Source organism: Montipora foliosa, chromosome 12, assembly GCF_036669935.1.
Source record: "Montipora foliosa isolate CH-2021 chromosome 12, ASM3666993v2, whole genome shotgun sequence".
NCBI classification, from domain to species: domain Eukaryota; kingdom Metazoa; phylum Cnidaria; class Anthozoa; order Scleractinia; family Acroporidae; genus Montipora; species Montipora foliosa.
The window spans coordinates 27,840,511-27,864,274 of record NC_090880.1 but is presented as its reverse complement, the minus strand read 5'-3'; the positions used below and the strand labels follow the sequence as shown (position 1 = coordinate 27,864,274).

The 23,764-nt window shown below is 37.5% G+C and overlaps 1 protein-coding gene across 1 annotated transcript; it reads right to left on the bottom strand.

The window, feature by feature from the left end:
• Positions 1-3,488: 3,488 nt before the first annotated feature.
• Positions 3,489-22,355, bottom strand: LOC137978697 (AT-rich interactive domain-containing protein 4B-like). Its single transcript, XM_068825712.1, has 20 exons — positions 22,197-22,355; positions 20,947-21,063; positions 20,744-20,809; positions 20,524-20,614; positions 20,332-20,411; positions 20,167-20,223; positions 19,054-19,097; positions 17,960-18,059; positions 17,625-17,678; positions 16,527-16,609; positions 16,310-16,404; positions 14,358-14,561; positions 13,362-13,456; positions 12,424-12,524; positions 11,338-11,812; positions 10,675-10,745; positions 9,712-10,103; positions 6,432-7,328; positions 4,589-4,732; positions 3,489-3,747 (listed from the first exon to the last, which is right to left on the bottom strand). Exons 1-20 carry the CDS (start codon positions 22,197-22,199, stop codon positions 3,638-3,640), a joined length of 3,279 nt encoding a protein of 1,092 aa, XP_068681813.1. The 5' UTR covers positions 22,200-22,355; the 3' UTR covers positions 3,489-3,637.
• Positions 22,356-23,764: the final 1,409 nt, after the last annotated feature.

Below are 23,764 nucleotides of genomic sequence, written 5' to 3'. Positions count from 1 at the left end.
GCAATAAAATAATACTCCTTCAACGATACTTGCGTGACTCAAACGTCACGCTCCCAGTCACGCAGGTTACACAATGAGTTACGACAATGACGTTGTTGCAAAAGACTTAAAATGTCTGCGTCCGTCTCTTTCACGTTATATGAAGAATAGTCACAGAGTTTCTAGGGACTTTAATCAACGCATCGGTGTATTAAACCTAGTCCTTCCACAGGTCAGAAAACCTCAGTGGAAAATTGACCTACTTTAAATACCTTGAAGACCTTTCGCACAACCGAGTAACGGGACACCCAGCTGACAAAGTTCGTCTATTTTGAGAAAAAATGTATATTTTAAGTATCTGTCTATTTTGTTAAAGAAACTGGTATAAATAAAACTGGCACCTTTTGGCCCCAATAGTAATTAAAGCAGCATTTTTCCAACAAGGAGCCTACCAAAATCATCACTGATAAATACCGCCTTAAATCGAAAAAAACAAGAAAGTATTCGGAATTTAGTGTACCCGTTGTGAACATTAAGAGCTCACACTGACACAATTCATTTCAGGAATTTGAAAAAAAAAAATAATAACAAGAAAGGTTAAATATTTGACAACTTCACCGCAGTATCCACCGAAGCACTTTAACCGGGTAAACAAGTTAATATAAAATATGGAGCACCAAAGGCCTTCAAAATAAATAGATATTTACCTAAACAACCTTGCGTTTCTAATCAGAAAGATATTTTATTTGATTTTCACGTACACAAAACATCTCATTTGTAGTATCCTACCTGCTTCTCTTAAAAAAGGGAACCGTTTTGAAGGAATGTTTCAGCAGAGAATGGAAGTTTCATGAGAGTTATATCTTATAAAAATAGGGTATTCATAAATAAGTGTTCTTGAAGTGTTTGGCTTACATTAAGGCGAATAACGTGGAAGGGCTTTCATTAAAAGTTAGCCTTCCACCGACTAACAACGTAAAATAGATGGGGGAAAACATTTTCTGGATATCTGAATGCCTTGGACAAGGAAAAGAGCATAACAGACTTTTGCATTTAAAAGTCGAGATGTTCGACTAAAAATTCATTGCTGAAAAATGTAACTTCAAAAGGAATACGATAAAAAGGGGTATCTACAATTTAGTTTTAAGGTAGCTCCCTAAATCAAAATAGAAACCACTGTACACTTTTAGATATTACGGCTTTGTTGTGATACAATTTTCATGAACAGACATGCAAGGAAAAGTAACTTTCTTTTTAAAGAGAGCGACTTTAATTGCCACAAACTTGCCCTTGATAAGGAAGTTTTAGGGTACTAGGTAAGATGGGTAAGGAATCACAAGTAACCAGCACAAAGTCTCAAGTAAAATGAAGAGAGTTAGTATAGAGTGTTTTCACTCACGTGATCAGTAACCTTGTTTGTCTACTGAAACAAAAGAAAAACGTTTGCATGATAATACAACTCAATTCCCAGAGAATTGGTTGGGCACACGTTTCATTTTTTAGGAACACCAACATGGCCGCTGTCGTCACGTGAAAACACTCTATAAAGCAAATCAATATAAAGCAACTGTACAAACAATAATTATATATATTGATGCCAGGTGACTAAAAATGAGCCCTGATTCACTTGGGACACTGTTAAGACAAGAAGACCTTAACTTATCATAGCCTGCCAGCAAGCTCTCCATTTGAGTTTCCTTTCAAGGGATCACTCACATACCACAATTTGCAAAATTGGGGAATGAAGACCACGCCTTCAGGGCTGTGTTACCAGCACGGGGGAAGGGGGGAGGGACTGATAGGGAGCCACCTTAAATAATTCAACCTTAAAGACAAAAATCACCTGAAAAAAAGTGTCACTTTGAATTTCTAAGCATTGGTCTGTCATAGTTCGGCTCAAATCAAGAATAAAAAAGTTCCGACAGAAAAGAAAACAGCTACTCTAATAGAAAATTTTACACTTCCACAAGAGGGTTGAATACCACTGATAAACGACCACACAACAAGAACACTATTAGACTCCTCATAAAGGATGCTATGTAAAATATCTATATTTCTAATGGCCAATTTATATTGTCTTTAAGACAAGCATGGGACAAAAATGACTAACTGCATTATCCTCCAAAAGCCAGCCGCCTTTTTTCAATCTTACAAAATACAAAAGTTGACCCCAGCGTTTCTTATCGGCTGTCCTGTTCATTACATGTACACATAAAACAATGTTGGTACGATAACCAATTATTTTCATCTCTTCAAATACTTTACAATAATAATTATTTTGGAATCCACATTAAATAATCTTGATGCTTAATATCTGGTCCTCTCTGTTGGTGAAATTATGTAACCTGAAACTAGGTATGGATCTTTGCATTTGTATAAACCAAGATGTTCATAATCTATATGCTGCATACATGCAGAAAATTGTTTTGAGCAAGAGGGTGGAGATAGAATAATGTACTCAAGTTGGAGCATTACTACTGTTTACGATTCAGAAGTTATCATGAAATAAATCTGATTAAAAATAAGAACAGGCGCAGAAGTTTGAAAAAGGTTACTTACTGTACATAATTTTACTGAAAAACACATTTCCATTAATTGCGTAATATTGTTATTACACGTTTTCAACTATGTTCACCATTTTAAATAAATAAATTTGTATCTTCTGTGCTCTTTCAAATGATGACAGTTGAATGAAAACATGTTTCCTTGTAAAATCAAAAGTTGCAGAAGACTTGCTGCGTTGTCAAAGTTGCACAATCAGTATGAAAGCTTCCTGATCTGGTTAAATTTGATCTCAACAGAAATAAACTTACTTTCCCTTCTTCCTAAGACAAGAAAACTATTTGGTGAATATTGCATCACATGAAAATATACTAAATACAACCATAGTCATCTTAGTTTGAAATAATATGGACTTCCAGCATCACTGGGGAAAGTATTCCTGTTCATATTTTATTAGAAAAAAATTACTTTTATGGGAAATTCAAAAGCTTGTCCAGCAAAGACAACTCACTCAATACAGAAAAGGACCATTCCAGAGCTCGAAATTAACGAAAAAATGCAGTCGCAATTTTGAGACAAGATACGAAAATTTAGTCATAATTTCGGAAATTTTAGTCGCAAAGTCGTCACGCTGCATTGTGTTGTCAGCGGTTTAGCAAAGCAAAATATGAGCCTGCAATACTTGTGTTTAAAGAAACCACTGTTAAATGGCGAATGATCGACGGAATAGAATTGTGCGTGTAACATCACAGCTATATTATGCAATCTTCAGATTGAAAGAAACTTCATGGCTAGAAACAAAATAATTTTGTCATTTCTTTATTTATTTTAGCAAAAGTGGCAGCAAAGCGGCAACTGCTAACCCTTTTGTTTCAAAAGAGCAAAGGTGAAAATAAGTCGCAAATTTGCGACTTCCATAGATATTTAAGTCGCAAATGCGACTGTATTGGTCGCAATTTCGAGCCCTGCATTCCAGATGAGGGTATTGCTTCCGTACCGAGGTTACAGTACCAACAGGAGTTATTAAATTCTACAGACAGATCTAATAATAATAATAATAATAATAATTTATTATTATTATTATTATTATTATTATTATTATTATAGGGTGATATAATAATTATTAAAGTTCATTAATGTTACAACCTTTCCCACGCTATCTGCATTCCACAGGAGGGATGTTTGATGAAGGAATGTTTTGTGATGACGCTGACGATGATGGGATTGACTTCTGTAAATCTTGAGTCTCTACAGCTTCTGCAACTTCTGTGAAGAAACAACAACAGGTAACTTGGAAATGAAAACTAGTTCAGTGTTGACATGGTTCATTAATACAAATTTCAACTTTTCTCAAGGGCTCTGAATGGATAAAAGGACCCACAACAGGGGTCATTGCCCATTCGTATAAACACAATGAAGCTGATGACAGTAATGAAGAGGAACGTTAAAAGTATTTTCCTCACGTTCACACCTCTCCTAACACTTTGTACATGTATGTCACACTCTAGGGATCAACAGTGTTATCTTAAGAGCAGATGCTAGGCAAAGTTATCAAAAGTAGCAGTAATTATAGACCCATGACCACGATGTGACACAACGTAAAAAAAATCAAAATAACTCCAAGAATAAAATAATCAGGAATCGATCCGTGCCTCTTACATCATGGTGTGGGTCCAAATTACTGTTAGTTCTGCCAAGTTTATGTGACTTGCATGGCACCGAAAAAGCGAAATTCTGGGTAACTGTGGTGATATATGTTTGCTCTGGATGGGGAGGTTTATATTAAGAACAAAAAATATTTGAATTTAGGTGCATTCTAAATATTGCATAACACAAAACAATGCATACTGGTAATAACAAAAGTTGAACAACAGTCTATTATTTTTGTAGTGATATTATTCAAACATAATTTCAACAACTTCCCAGAAAGCATGACTCAGATCACACGAGAAGTGTGTGCCTTCGGCATTTGTGGTCCTCTCTCAGCCCACTCCTTAAATTTAGCCCCCTTCTTGCATTCTTATTGAAAACCCAGATTTACTGACCCACTAAGTCATACAGATGTACAAAGAGAGAATTAAAAGCTCTTTAAATAAGGTAAACTCACCTCTTTTCTTTTTAAGCTTCTTTCTTTTCCTGTCAATACTGGCTACTTCAGCTTTAAGAGAGCTATAAACCTTCCTCATCTCATTTATCTTGTCTTGGAGTAATTTTATGCGTTCGCCACCATCCTCTTTTGCTTTAATTTCCTCTAAAAATTGAAAGGAACCACACATAACTGGAGGCTATGGTAGTCTATACCAGTATCTTGTAACTGGAAGGTGTATCATTTACATTAAATGTAAGTAACTGACAAGTACACATTGTATTTGTGATACTTTGTGAATTGCTTCTTTGTCTACGTCCTTTGTTGCAACATTAAATTTTTTAGCTCTCTATGGATAAGTTAACACTTTGACGTCCAAACCGGCCTAAACCGGCCAGACTTAGTGTTTAACTCTGTCTAACGCCAAACAATTTTACTCGTCAATGGGGAACCCCTGGGAGTCAATGGGTTAAGCTCGGGCAACTGGCTTCACAAAAGTCATTTTCTTAAACAACCGTTTGATTTTGATGAATAGCGATGTTGAAACCCTTTGCTCCCCCCTTTCAACCCTGTTGAAATTATGTTAAACTGAAGCGGAATTGATGTTGAATGAGTTTAAAAGCGTTTAAACTTTGCTTCAACAACCATTCAACATTTATCTCGTTATTGCAAATTTTTGACATTGTTGGGTATGCCCTTGCGCACTAATTGAACTCTCAATGACGTATCCATAGTAACAACCACGGCTGAAGACTGGGACTGAATACCGGCCTCTCATGTAGCTTTGTGGAATCAAATGTGTTGAAACCATGTGCCCACCCTAGCAGTCAACATCGTGCAACAATATCAAACGGATGTTGTTCAAAGCCTTAACATGAATATTATTTTCATTTACTTAGCTTGAAAATGAGGCATTGCTCTATGGTTTACCCATAAACCAATAAATGTTTTTGGGATAGTTATTTTGCACACAGGGCAGATGTAATCAAAACAGTAATTAATGAACAGCACGTTGCTTGTCTTCTCAACTCCAAACACCAAGCACATGAGTCAATGCTCAACTAACTAGAGTCCCTCTCCATTAAGTACAGGTAAACCCCTTAAAAAATTCACATTAAACACACAGTTTAAGGACGGTGCCTACTATTGTTATTTCCCATACGTTCTGCGCATCTCGAGATACTCTGGTTTTCCTATCGGTGATGCTTACTAATACAGTGACATTTTTGCGCGGTTTAAAACTATCCGTAGAAAGTAGATCTTAGTAAGTACCATTGGTATCCAAAAAGAAATCATGGGGTAACCATGCATTTTTGAGAGATAAGCTTCAATTTGAGAAAGAACACCATACATTGCTTTGTATTTTAAAGCTTTTTACAAAATATTATTCATCAATTATCTTTGAAAAATGTGTGGTTACCCGCAATTTTCTTTTTGGATTTCAATAACACTTGTTAAGATCTACATTTCCTTCATAATCACCTTTGAATTAGTAGGCACCGTCCTTAATGTGAGTTGAACACCCTCAATTTGCAACAACACTACAGACTCCATAATCAGAGATCATTGGGTTTCAGTGATCAGGAGTTGTTTGCTCAGCCATACTGTTCATTGTTTTAACAAAATGCTAACTTCCTTTGGACCTGTCCCAAGGTATGTACATGTAGGCAGCACATCTAAAGACTCATTTCACACTTATTTTTCCGATAACACCATGTGCACCAATTAATCAGGAAAAATAATAATCATGTGCCCAAAACATGCTCCCTTCATCTACAATGGAACCTAACATTAAGAGGGCATCCTTTTGGCAAAAAGTATGTTGACATACACCTACATGTATTATGTTCTGTGGTGGACTTACCTAGATCCATGTCAAAAGACATCCTGGGCCGGCGCGGCGATGTAAACACTCCACCAGATTGATTATACAATGGACTACCTGGAGCATCGCTTCCAGTGCTATCATTACCAGATGCGTGACGATGCTTCTTTTTCTCCTTTCGTTTCTTGTGCTTCCTATGATGTTGTTCAGAGCTTTTCTTCTCTGGTTTGCACTCCTTATCCTTTTTCTCATTTTCTGAATGGTTTTGGCCCGAATTTCTCCCGCTCGAATTGTCTACTGGGCCGCTAGCCTTTTCATTGTCATTACTACATTGTGAAGACGTCGATGCTACAGAGTCAGTGTTTTGTTCAGATTTGGTGTCCTCTGAGGAAGACGAACTCGATGAAACACTTTCCATAGCAGTTGGAGTGCCTTGTGTCTGCATAGGCTGGCTTGGAGATGCTGCTAATATAATATTTTCTTTAATACACTGTTCTACTTCTGAATCTTGCATGGTAACTTCATGTTCTATTTTAATTTTCTTTGGTTCTGGACATGCATCTTTCATGTCCTCCAGATCTTTACCAACTGTATCAGGGGATCTGACACTTTTTATTATGCCATTTATAGTTCTTTTGTGTTTATCTTTCTTTTTTCCATTCAACACACTACAACAACGATCCGGTTTTTGATCTGCCTCGAGACTTTCATGGCCCACTTCATTTTCACAAGGGGTTACCTTCTTGTCATTTTCCTCTGAATCACTGTTTGATGCAGAATTACTTTTTTCTTCCTCTCTTTGGTGGTCCGGTTCTTCTGGAATGGCCTCAGGAATGGTGTGGACATGATTCACAACATCTAACGATTTACTTTGTGCCTCTAACGAAGGTTCGGGGGTTGCAGACTTTTGCCTTCTTCTTAATGGAGGACTTTTCACTGGGAAGGAAGAAAAACCCAGTAAATCAACATTTAGAGTATTAATTTAAACATTGTGCAGTGTCAACATTTTAATGAGTATAAATTATAAGGTTCATACCAGAAATACCAACAACTACAATTCTAAAGCGCTTTTCAAGGGACAAAAATTTAATGTTGCATTTAGATAAATTTTATTTAGTTTTTACCTAAAAACAGCAAATTTAGCATGGCAGGATGACATCGCAGAGATGTATCCAGCTTTCCAAATTTGGGGGCCCATTGCAAAAATTGTGGGGGTTCAGCTACTTAAAATTCAAGAATTAATATTCTGATGATCTATTGCCTCTTAATTGCTGCTGCAGTACCCTTTCATATTACTGCATTGCACAAAAAGAAAGTCTTACCCCTCCCTCGAATATGTTCTTAAAATAAAAATGATCAATTTTTTTGAAACTGTTATGCCCGTTAATTCATCGATCAAAATGTATATGGGCTGTCAAAGCTCCATCAATCACATCTGAAAACATCTTGAGGAATCGGTACGCTGAAGGAACTGTTGGCTCCAGTTGATAAATGATGAAGACATCCCCAGGAAAAAAAACAGAACTGCATCTCAATTTTCCGTAAAAGAGCATAATTTATTTTAACAACACTTTGAGGTGTAATTTAGGAACAAAAGAGAAAACAAATATAAGCGATCAATACACAATTCATCATCGGCACGTGACTTCACCATGGCCAATGTTAATAATCAAGCGATTGAATACATTTAAGTTTCATGTTTTAAGCACTTTATTTTTAACACTAACTCCGAAGAAGTTGCATGATTTGCAAAACAGACAAGTTCCGTGCAAAACAAGAACCAATACGCTTGTGCACCTGGAATTAACATCAACAGGGTCGCATAAAACAAAAATTTAACATACTTCACCATTGAATTCTCTGTCATTTCACTCATGACAAACAAACCAATACTTGAAATTTTCTTGGAAAGCATGCCACAAACTGAACTTCGACTGAAATGTTTAATTATCATTGGCAGATCAAAAGTGTCACCGACTGTCTCACCCAAAAAACGACTCAGATCATGTCACGCAACATGTGAGAATTCAAACACAAGAACTTAACTCCTCATGCTGCACATAATCATTGACAAAATGAAATCGTTCAACTACAAAAATGCAAAAACAGCTTACCTTGAAATTTACGGAACTTGATCATTTCTCCATAGTGATAAATGGGAATGTTCAATTTCCTTGTGAAATAATATGCCGTTCGCATGTTTTTCCTGGCTTTTGTTATTTGCATAAACATTTGATTTTTGTTTTTCTGCATCCAATTGGACCCTTTGTTCTATATTCCATGCGTCCAAAAGAAAAAAGAGTGCGTCCCAGGACACCATATGCATGACGCACTCTGGATACATCTCTGATATTGCTTCCTACTCTAACACATTCAAAGTTGCAAAAAATCCAAGGAAAGCAGAAGCCCAATGGCTATTCAAGACTTCCACTAAAAATCAACGTCTTGCAAGACTTTTTATACAATATAATTTATGAGCTTTGTACTTGCAATGAATGAATGGAGGGAAAACTATTATTGACAATCCTTAGTTTTTTTTTTTTTACACAAAAGCATTTTGTTCAATACATGTAAATCAAAACAAGAAAGCTTCTGTCAAAACTGAGACAGTTTTGTTACAGTTTAAAGTGCCCCTGTGATCAAAAAAACCACTTCCTTTTTTCCTTCAGATTTTGAAAGTGTGTTTGCTTAACACCTGACTGGCAAAATTTTGAGCTTTGATTTTTATCCAAAGGCTGTTTACTTTGAGTGTAAGTTTTGGATTTCACGGTCCGCCATTACTCACGTTCAAAACTGACCGATTGGACCTCAGACGGTTGGATCCAGGGAAAAGTGACGTCAGAGGCTCACTAGCTTAAAATTTCAGCGTGTGAACACAGCTTATTATATATGCAAAGCGTGAGTTTAAAAGTCTGAAAGCCCAAAACCCCCGTGCTGCATATTAATTCTGCGGCGTACACACGTATTGCATTCTTAAACTAGTGAGCCTTTGACGTCATTTTCTCCTCGATCCAGCTCTCTCAAGAACATAATGTTAGTAATGGCGGACCATTAAATAGGAAAATTACAGTTAAAATAAAGAGGCGTCTTTTTGAAATCAAGGCTTAAAACGTGGGTCACTTAGTGTTTTGTTAACATGGTTTTGAAATCCAAAGAAAAAAATGAATTGATTTTTTGGTCACAGGGGCACTTTAAGATTGAAAACAACTGTGAAGAGCTTAACATCATTTGCCTTTTTCAGTCTTGAGTGAGTACTTGAAAATAATAAAGAAAATAAAATTTAAAATGACTGGAACCAAACAAAGAATAGCATTTATACCTTCATCAACTCCATTTGACATATCAGAGACTGAGTTCCTCTCTGACCTTGTGCGACTTGTTCCTCTCCCAGAACTTGTTTTTGGTGATTTCCCAAGAGATGGTGACAAGGACCCTGACCTTGTGGATGGAGAGCAAGGTCTCTTCAAAGAATTTTTTGTACCGTTTGATGCCAGCAACGGTTTGGTGCTGGCTTCCTTGACAGGTGCTGTAGCAGCAGCCTTTGATGCGCGCCTGCCTGCAGGCTTAGCAGTTGGTCGTGCAATGGGCTTTGGAGTTGGTTTTGCATTACTTTCCTGTGCTTTGCCAACACCTCCCATGCCTCCTGTTCTATTTCGAGTCTGCCTAGTTCCCCAGCCAGCAATCTTTTCAGGTTTGATCCATTCATCATATCTATGAAGAAATAAAACCATGGACAATAACTATTTATAATTGGAGGAGATACCAGAAAACAGGGACCGCCGAGACCATTTTAAAGTGCTAAGGTTAAAAATCTTTGTGAGCACAAATGTAAGGGAAGACGAAATTTGTTACTTTCAAAAGGTAAAATCATACAACATTTATGCCATATCAAGCACTGAAATATCAACCCAAGCAAAAAAGTGGTAGCCGTAAGGGCTACAATGTATAACCCTACTAGCCCCTCCCCCTTCCGTGGTCCCCGGAAAGCAGTACAGTAGAGTGTGTTAACCCATGACCCCCTGGGAATGTGACTTCAGCAATTTTACTGTCTAACAACAAACGATTTTACTCATCAACTGGGTGCATTTTGGGGCACCTCAAGAACGAAGGTTTAAACAAAGGAGGCAAGTTGAAAACAAGACTTATTCTTAATCAGCCCTTTCCAGTCCCTACTAGGCAAATGACTACTTGATGCTGTAATCTTCGGGCACAACCCTCCTTCCTTAACGCTATCAATCAGTTTTTCCTTATACATGTATTTGGAATAACTGTCTAAACGTACCTATTATTCCAACCCGCATAGTGAATACAGTACATGGTGCCTTCACTTGCCTCTGGATCAATGTGAATAATCTAAAAATATAATAATGTACACTGTAAATAAAAGGTTACACTTAACCAATTGACCCCTGAAGAGTGAGTCTTAATAGATTTTACTCTGTCTAATGCCAGACGATTTAACTCGTCAATGGAGGGTGTCCTAGGGCGTTTGAGGTGTGAATGGGTACTTAGGAAAAATCTGCTGCATGAAGAAACATGTGACTCAATGGACACAAAGACTAAGGGAAGGAGAGCAACAGTGAAAAAGGACGCCACGAATCGAGCGAAATGGAGAGTGGGAGTTAGAAAGATTGCTGACAAAGTGGGGTATATCAGGCCACCCCGGTTTACGGGGATAAACCCGGATCAATGATGATGATGATTTAAAAGTGTATATAGAGAGTCCAAGGAAAATGTTTGGACAAACTCATCTGAATGAACATTAATTTGCTTAATTTGCTTAGGAATGGGTTTAGTATTATTATTATTATTATAATTATTATTATTATTATTATTTTTTAATTTTGATGTTGGTAATTACTCGTTTATCGTATTGTGTTTCAGTTAGTTTGGGTCAGCTTTGAAGGGTAGACCACTTAAAGTGAAGACCACTTAAATCTTGTACCTTAGCATCATAGAGACGGTGATTCCGTCCGCGACCATACTTGACTTGTATTTTGTCCCCAACCTCAAAACTGCATTCATCTACTGGAATATCGCACTTGTTGTAAGACGGTGGTTCACTCACATCAGATAATGACTCAGGACTATTGACTACATCAACAGACACATCCTCCTCGGGACTTTTTGCTTGGGAGTCACTCAGGACACCATTGTCAAACTCACGACTTTGCTGTCGTTTCATTTCCTTGATCCGTGTGCTTTGTTTACATTCTGGTTTCTTCACTACAACCTCCTCCTGATCGTCATCAATTTCTGGTAAAGGCTCTAAGCACTCCAAATGTTTCTCGTCACTACTATCTGTCTGGTTCTCTGGACTCTCAGGTTTGACATTCTTGTCACTGGAGTTGAGTTCGGCAACTTCCTGTTCTGATGACTTGTTTTCTTTCTTCTCATAAAGTTCAAAAGGATAAAGATACCTGGATAAAGGCAGGAAAAAGATAACGTGCATAATTATTTTAAGATACCACATGTATCCATCAAGATGCAAATGTGTTGTGAGACAGTGCATGTAAATAATAAGAAGACATATCTCCTCAGCAGACTAAAGAGGAATGAAAAACAAAGATGCGAGACAGCAGAGATTGAAACTAGTTCCGTCAAGTTGACATCTAAGACCACTCAGGAGGGATCAGTATAAAATATAACAGATAACAACCTTGGCATTCAAGATTACAGTGCCATAGATAGATCTGACGACAGTTGGCTCAGCTGGTTGAGCACTGGACATTCCTGCAGGAGATTAATAACCCGCGACCGGGGTTGTGAACTACAGGTCCACAACCCCTGTCGGAGCAACACCTGGGGTCTTGAAAAATAACTGAAAAGAATGTGCTACCACTGTAATTTCATCTACAAATGGTTAGCCTTTCAAGTCTTCTTGGATAAGGAAAGGTTAATCAACACTGTAAGACACTAAAGAACTCACACACTGCTTTGAACAAATTTGCAAAACTTCATTGGCACACTTCTTTAGTTTTGGTTTAGAAGCACCACTGAAACCTACTCTGGCAAGTACAACAAACCTTACTTTTTGTATGCCATTTTAATGTGGTGTGATGCACTGGGCGGCACAACAGCAATATCCATTTGCTGATAAATCTTTCGCCACAGGGATGGCTCATTTGACACCTGAAACAAATCCAATAATTCATCATAAAATTAATGAGTAACAGTTGAGGAAAACAAATTAATTAAGGACTGCACAATTGCAAATTGACCCTCCTTGAATCCTTCCCCTTGTTTACACACACTAACAAATTATTGCTACACATACATGCAAGAAAGGTGAGGTGCCTTACAGGATCAGTAATTTTGTCAACAATAGATTCCTACAGAACTCGCAGTGTTCCAGATAAGAGTCGGGTCTCGGGTCAATAACCCAACAAAGAGGGCTTCATGACCCGACAGATGAAATGTAAATATTCAGTTAAATATTACAACAAAATGTCTGGGTGACCCGTCAAATGGTATAAATGACCCCCCAATTGAAAAAATTAACTGGAACCCTGAACTTGGTGAAAATTTTTCTGCAATAAAAAGAAGTTTGACCTGAGGGCAATCTTTCTGCCACAATTTTCAAGACGCTGATCTTTTTTTTATAGATATCTCAAATATTAATTTTTTTAAAAATTTCTACAGAAAAGACTTTTACAAGAATACCCCTGCTTTTCATGCCTACTGATCACCATGTGGGAATATTGGCCACTGTGAACTAAAAAAGCTGGGGACAAATTTTGGTACGTTTTCGTGATCAAACATACAGTACAGGTCTGCGTTAACACGTTTTTGACACGTTAAAAAAGGCACAAACATAAGTGCCTTTGGAAATGCATTTCCAAAATGCACCTATATCAGAGCTACTTAGTATGTACATGTACCTAAGAACTAGTGCTTTTGTTAGTTAAACAATGCCCAGTAAAGACAGTAACTAGTAATTGCCATCTTCCTTATTTATCTCCTTGTCACCTTTTCCATTCCACCGTGTTCTTGCACTATCTTGTAAAGCTTGTGAAGATCTAGATCTTGATTTCCTAGAACTGGAGGTCTTGTAATCGGTGTTCCTAATGAAAATTGAAGTCAATACAGTTTCATTCCAAAAAGCAGCATTAACCAACAGGTCTCTAAAAGGTACACAAACTCCACAAGAAACACAACTCAGTAAGTACAAAATTAATTAAGCAAAAAATAGGTATTTAAGATATCCGGTGCGAGTAGACAAAGACACTGATGCTTTGAGTTTGCCATTCCATATGTAAAAAAATAAATACAGCATCCATCCAGATGTAACAACAAAGTTTATAAAACCCCCAACAAGAAAAGTGACAACTTTAACTACACAATCTATCTGGTTGATTTAACTACAGGTACCCCCAATTTCCTTCTTGAAACAAAATAATCCTCATTCTGCAAACCAACACTTAATTACCTGGAACAACATCTGGAGATTTAATTAAGGTTGAAAAGAAGCGTCACTGTGTATGGAAACCGCTCTCCTACGTCATTTCTAAGGGTACTAATTTTCCTTAATCAATGTTCCTCTCCACTGTTACCTCAGCTGAAGTTGAGTATTATATAATATTCAAATGGACAGTAACAAATCCATGGGTCCCTACAGTGTTCCAGTTCCCTGGCTAAAAATTCTTAAGGCTCATATTGCTCCACTTCTCTCATCCCTACAGTTGTTTGCTCAGTGACCTAGCCTATGAATGGTTGCAAGGCTGCTGGTGACGTGTATTGATACAGACCTCACTGCTTTTATCGTGTAAATTGTTGACAGTTGTAATTCTAATTAGTCCACATTAACATTAGAAAAGCTCAAAGGTTTGTATCAAAACAAGGTAATTGGCACCCTAGCTTCTATTCTTAGACCAGGTAAGGCTACAACTGTCTGCAAATGGTCTATTAATTAATTAATGATTCTTTACAAAGGAGGTCGTATAAATGGATGACAGCCATAATAACCTTTGTCCTTCATGAAAGCAAACAGCTTCTCCTTGAAGGCTTTTTTCTCTCCATCCTCATCGATGCTGCTGCTTTCGTCTTCAGAAGAATGAAGCTTTTTGCAATCCTCCTCACTGTCTTCATGGACAATCACATCATAAGTATTTTCTTCCCAGATGCCAGGTACTCTTCCAGTCTCCAAGTATGTCAGAGCTCTTTCTACAGCTAAACAAAGAGGAAGAGCAAAATAATTAGGAACTGAAATTCTGAGGGAACTGCTCACCAGTTAGGAGATGTTCACTGCAACTTAGCAGATGCATGCAGTTTGTGATAATTGCCTGGAAAAGTCCACTTTCCTTTGTCATCAACTTAAATTTCGTTTTTGTCTGGAAATACATGAAATGTACAGACCTTCAATAAACCTACTGTAAGTGTCTCCCTAACTATTACCCTGAAGTGAAAATACAACTAATACAAGGCTAGTGTTATCTCTATTATTGTAAATACATATAATTTCTAAACAAGTGATGTTAGCGGAGAACAGCAAGGTTACACCCCTTGTCACTTATCAAAATCAGTACACGTGCATCTCATTACATTTTACATTAATTCCTAGACATGGCTGCGTGCCGCCATTTGAGCAGGTCTCGAAATTGTGACTCACTGTTTCGAGCCACCGAGTGGACTTACTAATTTTCTTTTGTTTGCACAGAGCTGTTTCTCTTTTTTTTCTTTTCTTGTTTTTTCCTGTAATTTTATCGATCTTCGTGAAATTCAAGTTACATGAGATATCCACGAAAAATAAGATAAATAACTCTGATCGGTGGCTCAAACCACCTACCTGTTGTGTATTTCGTTGTGCCCCTCATTTGGTTAAGCTACCGACACACGCAATTATATTACACGTAGTTTATGCTACTAAATTTTAATCAAACAGTGAAAGGTAAGTGCTGCTTCGCTGATCCCATTGTTTTCAAATGCGAAGCCAATTATAGTATTCTTGCATAGCTTATTTCTCGAAAATAAATCTCAAATCGGATAAAAAATTACCACAGCAATGTTCTTAAGTTCATTTCCAGTCAACTTGCAAAATTTGGGCTAGTTTTGAGCACTAAAACTCGACCGAGTATTGCCATTGACTAGGTTTTTGCTTCAAGCCCTTCATTAAATCAGTTGGCGACCAAAATTTTTCCCATTAGTCACCAGCTGGCACATGAACAAAAGAGTTCATTTCGAGCCTGGCTGAGTAACACTCTGTTCCTCTCTCCAACAAAATGTCACAGCTAAGAGGCCTTTTGTATCGGCTTGTACCGATTAACCGAATCAACGAAGCCAACAGACCAAAGGTTTCAAACTTGTAACATTTATTGGTTGGCGTTGCAAGGTGAGCGATCGAAATCCGATGGTCTTTCTCAAACTCGAGTTCTTAATTAAGTCAATTACTGATTGTTGATCATACTTTCACGCTCGCAATTACATATTTGCTAATTAGCAAAACACCTTTTCTGTAATTTTGAAAACCACAAAGGGACTTTTTCCACAAGCTGAGAAACAAATAAAGTGGAAAATGTTTCTCTCACATGTACAGATAGGAGAATGGGGTCCATTGTGTGGGGGTCTTCAGGTCACATGGTTAGTTGGTGGCTCAGTTTGTTTTCGCAATCCGCCATTGCCTGGGCTACCCCTCCCTCCCATCCCTCTTGAGTCTTTTCTGTGCAGCTTTGTAGCTTTAGGGTGTTTATCACATTCCACTCAGTTTGTAAATAATGTTCATGATTTTTTGAATAAGGTCTGTTATGTGATGTATTTATGACGTTTTGGTTGTGTTAATAAAGGACAGGCTGCATGGCCATTTGCTAATGGCTCCCAGTTGTGTGTGAGAAATAAAGTTTTTGTTGGAGGAATGGATCCACCATGTCAAATAAATGCTCTGCAAATCTGGTAAAATAATATATTTTTTTATGACAACAAACCTGCCCTTATCTTTCTGTTCTCGCCTTTCAATACACTATGTACTGGATCTTGGTCCTTTGAAAAGTCTTTTGAATCCTTGATATTTATCACATGACTGGCAAAAAAAAAAAAAACAAGCAGTGAAAAAAGCCACAGAGAAAATACACACAAGAACAGAGTAACTGAATGCTACTTAAAATGAGACTAAAGCACACCGTCACTGGCATTTGAACTTACTATTTTCCATCCTTAAATGAACGTACAAGACACTTCTCCTTTGATTTTATCAAATCAACCTCATTTTTGCTTGGATTTACACCCTAGAGAAAGAAGCAGGGTCCACCTGTTTAAGCATTATCAGAGTAACAATACACAACTTTGAGATAGGAAGGAGACTGTTTTCCAGTGGTTCCACAAAATGGTCCACAAAATGCAAAGTGGTGTAGCTAAAGCACAAAGAGAAATCAAGAGAATGCAAGGTGCACTTTTGAGGAGAATCTGCGATCACAAAAGCCAAAATGGATCAAATGCAATTTCAGATTTTTGAGATTCACCAGCATTTTTTTGGGAATGGATTTGAAAAAAGTATTTTTGACAAGTGGTTTTCCATGCAGAAATAATACACAACAGCCACCGTATATGACAGGTTCGCCCGAACATTTTTCTCGCGCCCTATTTACCATACGATCAACAACATCCGGGCATAGGTTGAAAATAGTTACAATGTAGGTTTCCTGCACATTTCACACCAGAAATTACACTAAAAGTTTCTTGACAGCACTTTACTATTGTTAGCACCTTTCCTACAGCTAAAAAAGTAAACTACAAAAAAAAAAACCCTCTGTAATCAATTTGTACCTTAGCATGCATAATTTTCGTCAATTCTTTTTATTGATCGCTAAGGTATTTTTTTTTTCTGGTTGAATTTTCATAGAAGAATTTCCCCCAAATAAACCAATTAACAGCTAATTTTTTTTTTTTAAATTGCACGCAACTCTTGGTTTGTTTGTTTGCATTGTCTCAGAAAATAATCCTTTTTTGGATTTTGGGTCTTTTTGACACTTTGCATTTTCCCAAAAAAAAACCCACCCTCAGGTGAAGCTTAACAAGTTGCTTTTCTCCATGGCCTTCTCCACGCCACTGCTAGCACAACTTGTTCAAGCTACAAATGTATGTGATGTTGTGCGCAAGGCAAGGAAGATGGAGCATCCACAAAATAGTTACAACAGCTGTGCTACTCTATAATATTTTTAAGTACTGTAATATTATTTGTTTTATTTCCTACATGTATGTTGTCATTGCTAAATCACTGAACAACTTAAACAATGTACCCACCAATGCAGGAAACCACATGTTTCTTCTCTTTGACCTATTTTCCACAACCACAACCTACAAAAACAAGTATGAATGAAATGAAAGATATGCCAATTCAAACTGGCACAACAAAACACCAGTAAAGGAGGAAGCAGTAAAGATTACTGTAGCCTTTGGTTACCTAGAGGTGTGACAAAAACACTTTCCACTCATTTAGTTTAAGTGGATAATCTCACTTATCTCAATTAAAATTAATTTTCTTGAGGCTAAAGAAGGTTTCAGATTTAATGAAACGTTTTCTTTAAGTCGCATCATCACGCAGCTCTGCTAAAATAGTTTTGTTTCAAAATCTTTACCTTCCCAACAATACTGTCATCAAACAGACATTTCTTTTTTGAAGGAGCTACAGTAACAGCAGCAGGTTGATCATCTCTCTCGGTCTCAGAGTCATCCATACTGAAGAAAAAAATTATATTCAAGTTTGGACCATCATGACAAAATTAATTGAAAAATTAAGGGTGTCTCCCTTGATGATGCTTAAATACTGCCCAGCCTGTCACTAGAAACAAAACTAGACTTGGCATTTCTTAAGAGCAGCTGTTACAACCTACAATCTTGGACAAATTAAATGGAAAATTGAGACCACCACTCCCCCCAAAATCAGTGATGGGAAAATGGTGCATTTTGGCCTTCACATGGCTTCATCCTTGATTTAGGGGGAAGGGGCATTTCTGTTCCATTTTATTCTGCCCAAGATTGTAGCTCTGCAAAGGGATTATGTTACTAGTGTTCTAACCCATTGACCCCTGTGAGTGAAAATTAACAGATTTTAATATCTCGCACCAGACGATTTTACTTGTTAACTGGGGACATCCTAGGGCATTTCAGGTGTTAGTCGCTTAAGCTACCATTCAAAACGTAATGGGTTCAGCAATTCAACTTCTTCCTTCCTCCACGTATTTAAACAAAGTCTAACTTAGGCCGCAGCTTAAGACAATCAGTGGACCTCCAAATCTGTTTATAAGCGGTATATTTTAAGTAGATAAATTGCTGTCTAGTTTGGAATGCAAACCTCCTTGTTACCATCAGCAGCAGACAATATTTAAATATGATTGTTGGCAATATTGAAAATGGCTTAGACCGCGGTTTTGTTAAACACTGTCTAAACTATGTTTTAATAATCGACCCCTAGTGAGAGCGAGCTACATTATCTTTAAACGTAACTCACTCCCTGAAGTTGCAAATTTGTGATTGGTTTAATATTCTTCTCACTATTTGCAACCAACTCTGACAAAACAGTTTTTATTTGTAGAGAGCAAGAGTCTGAGTTGGAATTCAAAAAATTAGCGAACACTAGCTAACACTCTTCTTCTCACATTGACCCATCACCAGTAAAACCAACCAGCCATCTACGTCTCCCTCTCATCATCAGCCAAAAAAGAGTAAATACCTGGCTGCTTGACTTAGCCTTCTCTTTTTCCTTTTCTTTCCATCCTAGAACGTGAAAAAGAAAAGAACATTTGCATGAGGTGAAGAAACAGAGCCAGGCAGAAATACACATATTTAATTGTCCCACATTTAGAAAAGAGTGGTTTTCAATTACTGCAGGTCAAACAAATAAAACCAAAGATATTATTATGGCCAATCACAACAGATACTGACATTGTACAATAAAGCAGGCCAATCATAACACAAAACAAAAATTAATACATCAAGTCAGCGCCAAGAGCAGGAAGAGGCATGTTAACAAGACAAAAAGATTTGCCAGCATCAAGTGCCACTACAATGAAAAAATCATCTCCCTTCTTTTTGTTAAATTTTGAAGATGTGTTTGCTTACATGCATTAAAAGACTGGGAAAACTTAAGCCTTAATTTTCTCAAAGAATCTCTTAAGAATGCATGGTGTGCACTGACACCACTGATTAGGCATGAAGCACTCATGTTTTGGCTTTCAGACTTTGACTTGTATCTTGTACAGTTTATTTTCTGTATTCACACACACACACACACACCATTCTGTTGAGTTTAGTTTTGTTACTATTGTGTGATAAGTTTGATTGATCTGTATGTGAATTAGGAAGACTTCATTGTTCCAGGAGTGTATCAGTTACGCTCCAGGTCACCATTTTTTCCAGGCGAGACACTTAAAAGCAGTAATTAAACATGGTTGTTCAGTGAGTTTGCTGTTGGTGGGATTTGGTGGGATTTATTTGGAGTTCTGGGACAACAAAATTTACTTCCCACAATTCTCAATCAAGTGAGCATTAGATGCCATTTTCTACTTCTTTCTCCCAGGTCTCTGGGACCTTCCCATCACTGATAATAGATATAGCCAGTAGTCAGATAAGGCTTTCAACCTGGCACAACCGCATGCCTTACAATAAACTTGCCAGTTACTTTAAAATCCTTTATCACAAGGCATATATAAATTGTAACAATATTTTTCCTCGGAGGAACATCTGCAAGGTACCTTTCCAAACGATCAAGTGATTTGAAAAACTTCTCCAAAGATGACAATATGGGTTTCAGGATTTTTAGGGGAAAAACAAGTTCTCTAGCTACCTGTACAACTGGAGTCCCAAAATTCTCTGGATCAGTGAGAGGAAGATGATCTAAAGTCTGCAAAAAGAGTAGTAGAAATCCTTGTCATGATTTTGTTATTAGTTGTCCATTCATTCATCTCCATGCAAATCAACAACTGAATAAGATTTTCTTGCAAACACCCACCTCACTTTCGTTGAAATGTCTTTCTCCTTTTAAACACAAAGACGTTCTTCTCAATGTTCTTTCATCGCCATCATCAAAAACTTGAAAAAGACAAGTAAACAGAAACGTAATGAGAATCATCTTTCAGTTCAGCTTACGAAACTTTACGATTCTTTAAAGGAAACGGAGTTCAAGATGAGATTTGACGTTTACCGACGGTATAAACGCTTGCATCAGTGAGTTTTGTAATGATTCCCTCCATAAATTGTCCATCTGGAGTCTTGGCTTCAACTGTAGCTCCCACCTTTAAATCCACAGAAAAAGAGATACAGGAGAATTGAAGAATTTTTTGGAAACAATCGCATGACCAAGTAAGTTAAAAGCAGAGATCGCTGGAACATTCATTGATCTACACAAAGAAAGGAACATTTACCTTTAGAGTACCTTTCACACAATCATCATGAACTGTGAGCGAAGTGTTCGTTTTAATAATTGTAATCTGCAAAATTTAAGGAAGAAAGTCAATTGAGGGTGAGCGAGAAAGCAGAGGAAACACGATCTTATTCAACATGTAATCAGTAACACAACAATCTTCTCGTGTCCAAAAAAGCCACGACAATTAATTTCATTACGTACCTTGCATTTGACAAGCTTCTTCACAACTTTCACGTTGGCTTCGCAAAAAGCTCCGCGATACTTGGCACTTACATCAGTGCCTACAGGTAGAAATGGGGGTTCTTCTGAAGACTGTGCCTGGAAAAGGACGAAAGAACGAAAAGGAACGATTTGTGGAGCACTAAATGACGTGAGCAAAGACTAGCTTTGAATTATAGATGACATTAGCCCAAGATCTCCGAGTTCTAAAGTTGACTAGTCAGGAAACCAGCGGTTACAAATATGCTGGTCAAATCAAAAGCATGAACGAAGAAGCTCAGATAGATTCCATACGCAAAATGAAGCCGTAGAAACCATGTTGTAGAGAAACATCCATTCCACCACAACAGTTAATCTTATGGTGAAAACGTTCGTGCAACGTATTACGTCCTGGAGTTTTACTTCGTCCACAATACACCAAAATTTTACTGTAAAACATTACTGGCAATTACATGCCTTTATGGAAGATTTCACAGAAGACTTGAAGCCAAATTCTAATCAACAACAAAGCTGACTACAGCATAACACGCAAGAAATCTTCGAATGAACATTCGTAAACAATACGAATTGACCAAAACAAGCAGCTGACGGAACTTGCTTGTCTCAAAGTGATAGTTCATTGCCTTGAGCTCTAAAAACTCACTAAAAACCAGGGAGAAATCCCTTTCAATAGTGTGAACGTCACTGAATTTACTAAGGAATATTTCCCCTAGAATATTACTCCTCGAAAGTCGACAAGTAACTGACTCAAAGAAGGACAAGTGGACTCGTCAACCCATTCAGTTACAAATTAATGTTAGCAATTTATCTGGCTCTATCACACTTACAAAACAAAACACGACTTCCTTTAAAGAATACAAAGCATGATGAACATAAATAAGGTATTATTACAAGAGCAGGCAGCAACATTGCAAGACTTTCATGATAAGAACACTCACAAGTGCATGTACATACAATTATTCCATGCCTCAAACAAGTGTATCACATTGAATCGCACGAATTTTCTTTAAATTAAAGCTCAGCTCACTTTGACAGCTGGAGTAAGGTGAATACTTGTACTGAGAACTAACTGCCGCAAACTTTGAAGGCAGCAGGCCTACAAGCTTAAAGGATAAACTAAAACCTAAGAAGAATATGATGAAAAAAACGACGACCTTTCAATCAAGCCGTGGAAAATTTTCACTGCTAAATGTAAACATGGACAAAATTGTACGCAGCAGCGACAAACTCACCATAAGAAAACTCGATCCACGGTCCTCGGACCCCAATAAGCTTGTTTCAACAATCCGAATCCACGATCTCCCAAAAAATCCAAAGGAAACCCAAACACTGAAGAGAAACTCACGATGGCCGACAACACAAGGACGCTCGACTTACCCTCCTCACCAGGGGACCATGGGGGGTCTTCATCAGTGATTGGTTATCAGCGCCAGTACCTCCTCCACTGAGCCTTCAGTCAATGTTTAGTCCACCTCCATATAAGGAAAATCAAGGCATAAAATTGACGTTTTTCATTGTGCGATTTCTCTTCCTGTGCCATAATAACATCCGCTTGCGCAACATTTTCGCGGGAAACTTAATTCAGTAAGAAGTTGAAAAAATGTCTTGTTCATGGTTTTCGAGTTTTGTGAAATTTTCGTTCCACTGTTACGACTTCCTTCTATGTTCTCTGTTTGAATTAAATTAATATTCATTAATTCAAGTCATAGCTGCCTGTGTGTCAACACAAATTTCTGATTTTTTGGCATCTCACAGATTATGAAATTATGTGAAGATGGTGTCATAATATCATTCGCTTGTGCAAGATTTTCGCGGAAAACTTAATAGTTAGAAATTGAAAAAAAAAATCTGTCTTGTTCATGGTTTTGGTGTTTTCTAAATTTTCAACTGTTACGACTTCTATGTAGTCTGTCTGACCTTATTAACTTTTTAATTTTTATAAATTACTTCTATGTGAACAAATATTTCTGATTTTTTGGCATCACATGGCTATATGAATGTGAAAATGGGTGTGATGATTCTGGGGGAGGGGGGGGGGGGGAGGGGTACTTCCTTATGTGGGCTATATAGGTATGTGCGGGCCCGAAGGGTATGGTTTTTAGCCGTTTTGGTATGAAATAGGATATCGCTTTTGACCATTTTGGTCTGAAATGAGGTATGGTTTGTTCACTCAAGTCTTAAATTGGGTATATCTTTTAGAAGAAGCTTCTTCTTCATCATTGGACAACACTTACTCCAACATTTTACTCAGTAGGACCTACTGTCAAAAACAGGAATTCATGCTTTTAACTGATGTTCAGCTGTTCAAGCTTTCAATCCATGATAAACTAGAAAAATAAATAAGGAGGAAGAGACCTCTGTGCTCTTCTGTCTTCCCTCTCCTCATTATTCTTCTAATTCTAATCTCTATACTTCAAGTTTGATCTTATCTTCTATTCCAAATCTATCCTTCTATTATTCTATATTTTCTCCTATCCAAGAGTCCACATAACAAATAAAACACAAATAGCAGTGATAAACGTGATGAAGCAATGCACATTTATGAGCCTTTTCAATCTCAATATATGAAAGCAGAGTAAAATCTTCTTGTCCAAGCATGTGTGGTTTAGCAAATTTGAGCCATTCATTGTTTCTACTAAGGCTATTCCAATCCCAATGATACTACCTTGCCAAGGTCTCATAATAACCAAGGCTTGCCTAATACACTGGTCACCAACAACAACACTTCATTACCTCATAAATAACTAGGTAGTTACCTTCCCACCTACCCACTTGACCCACCCACCTATTGACCTACCTA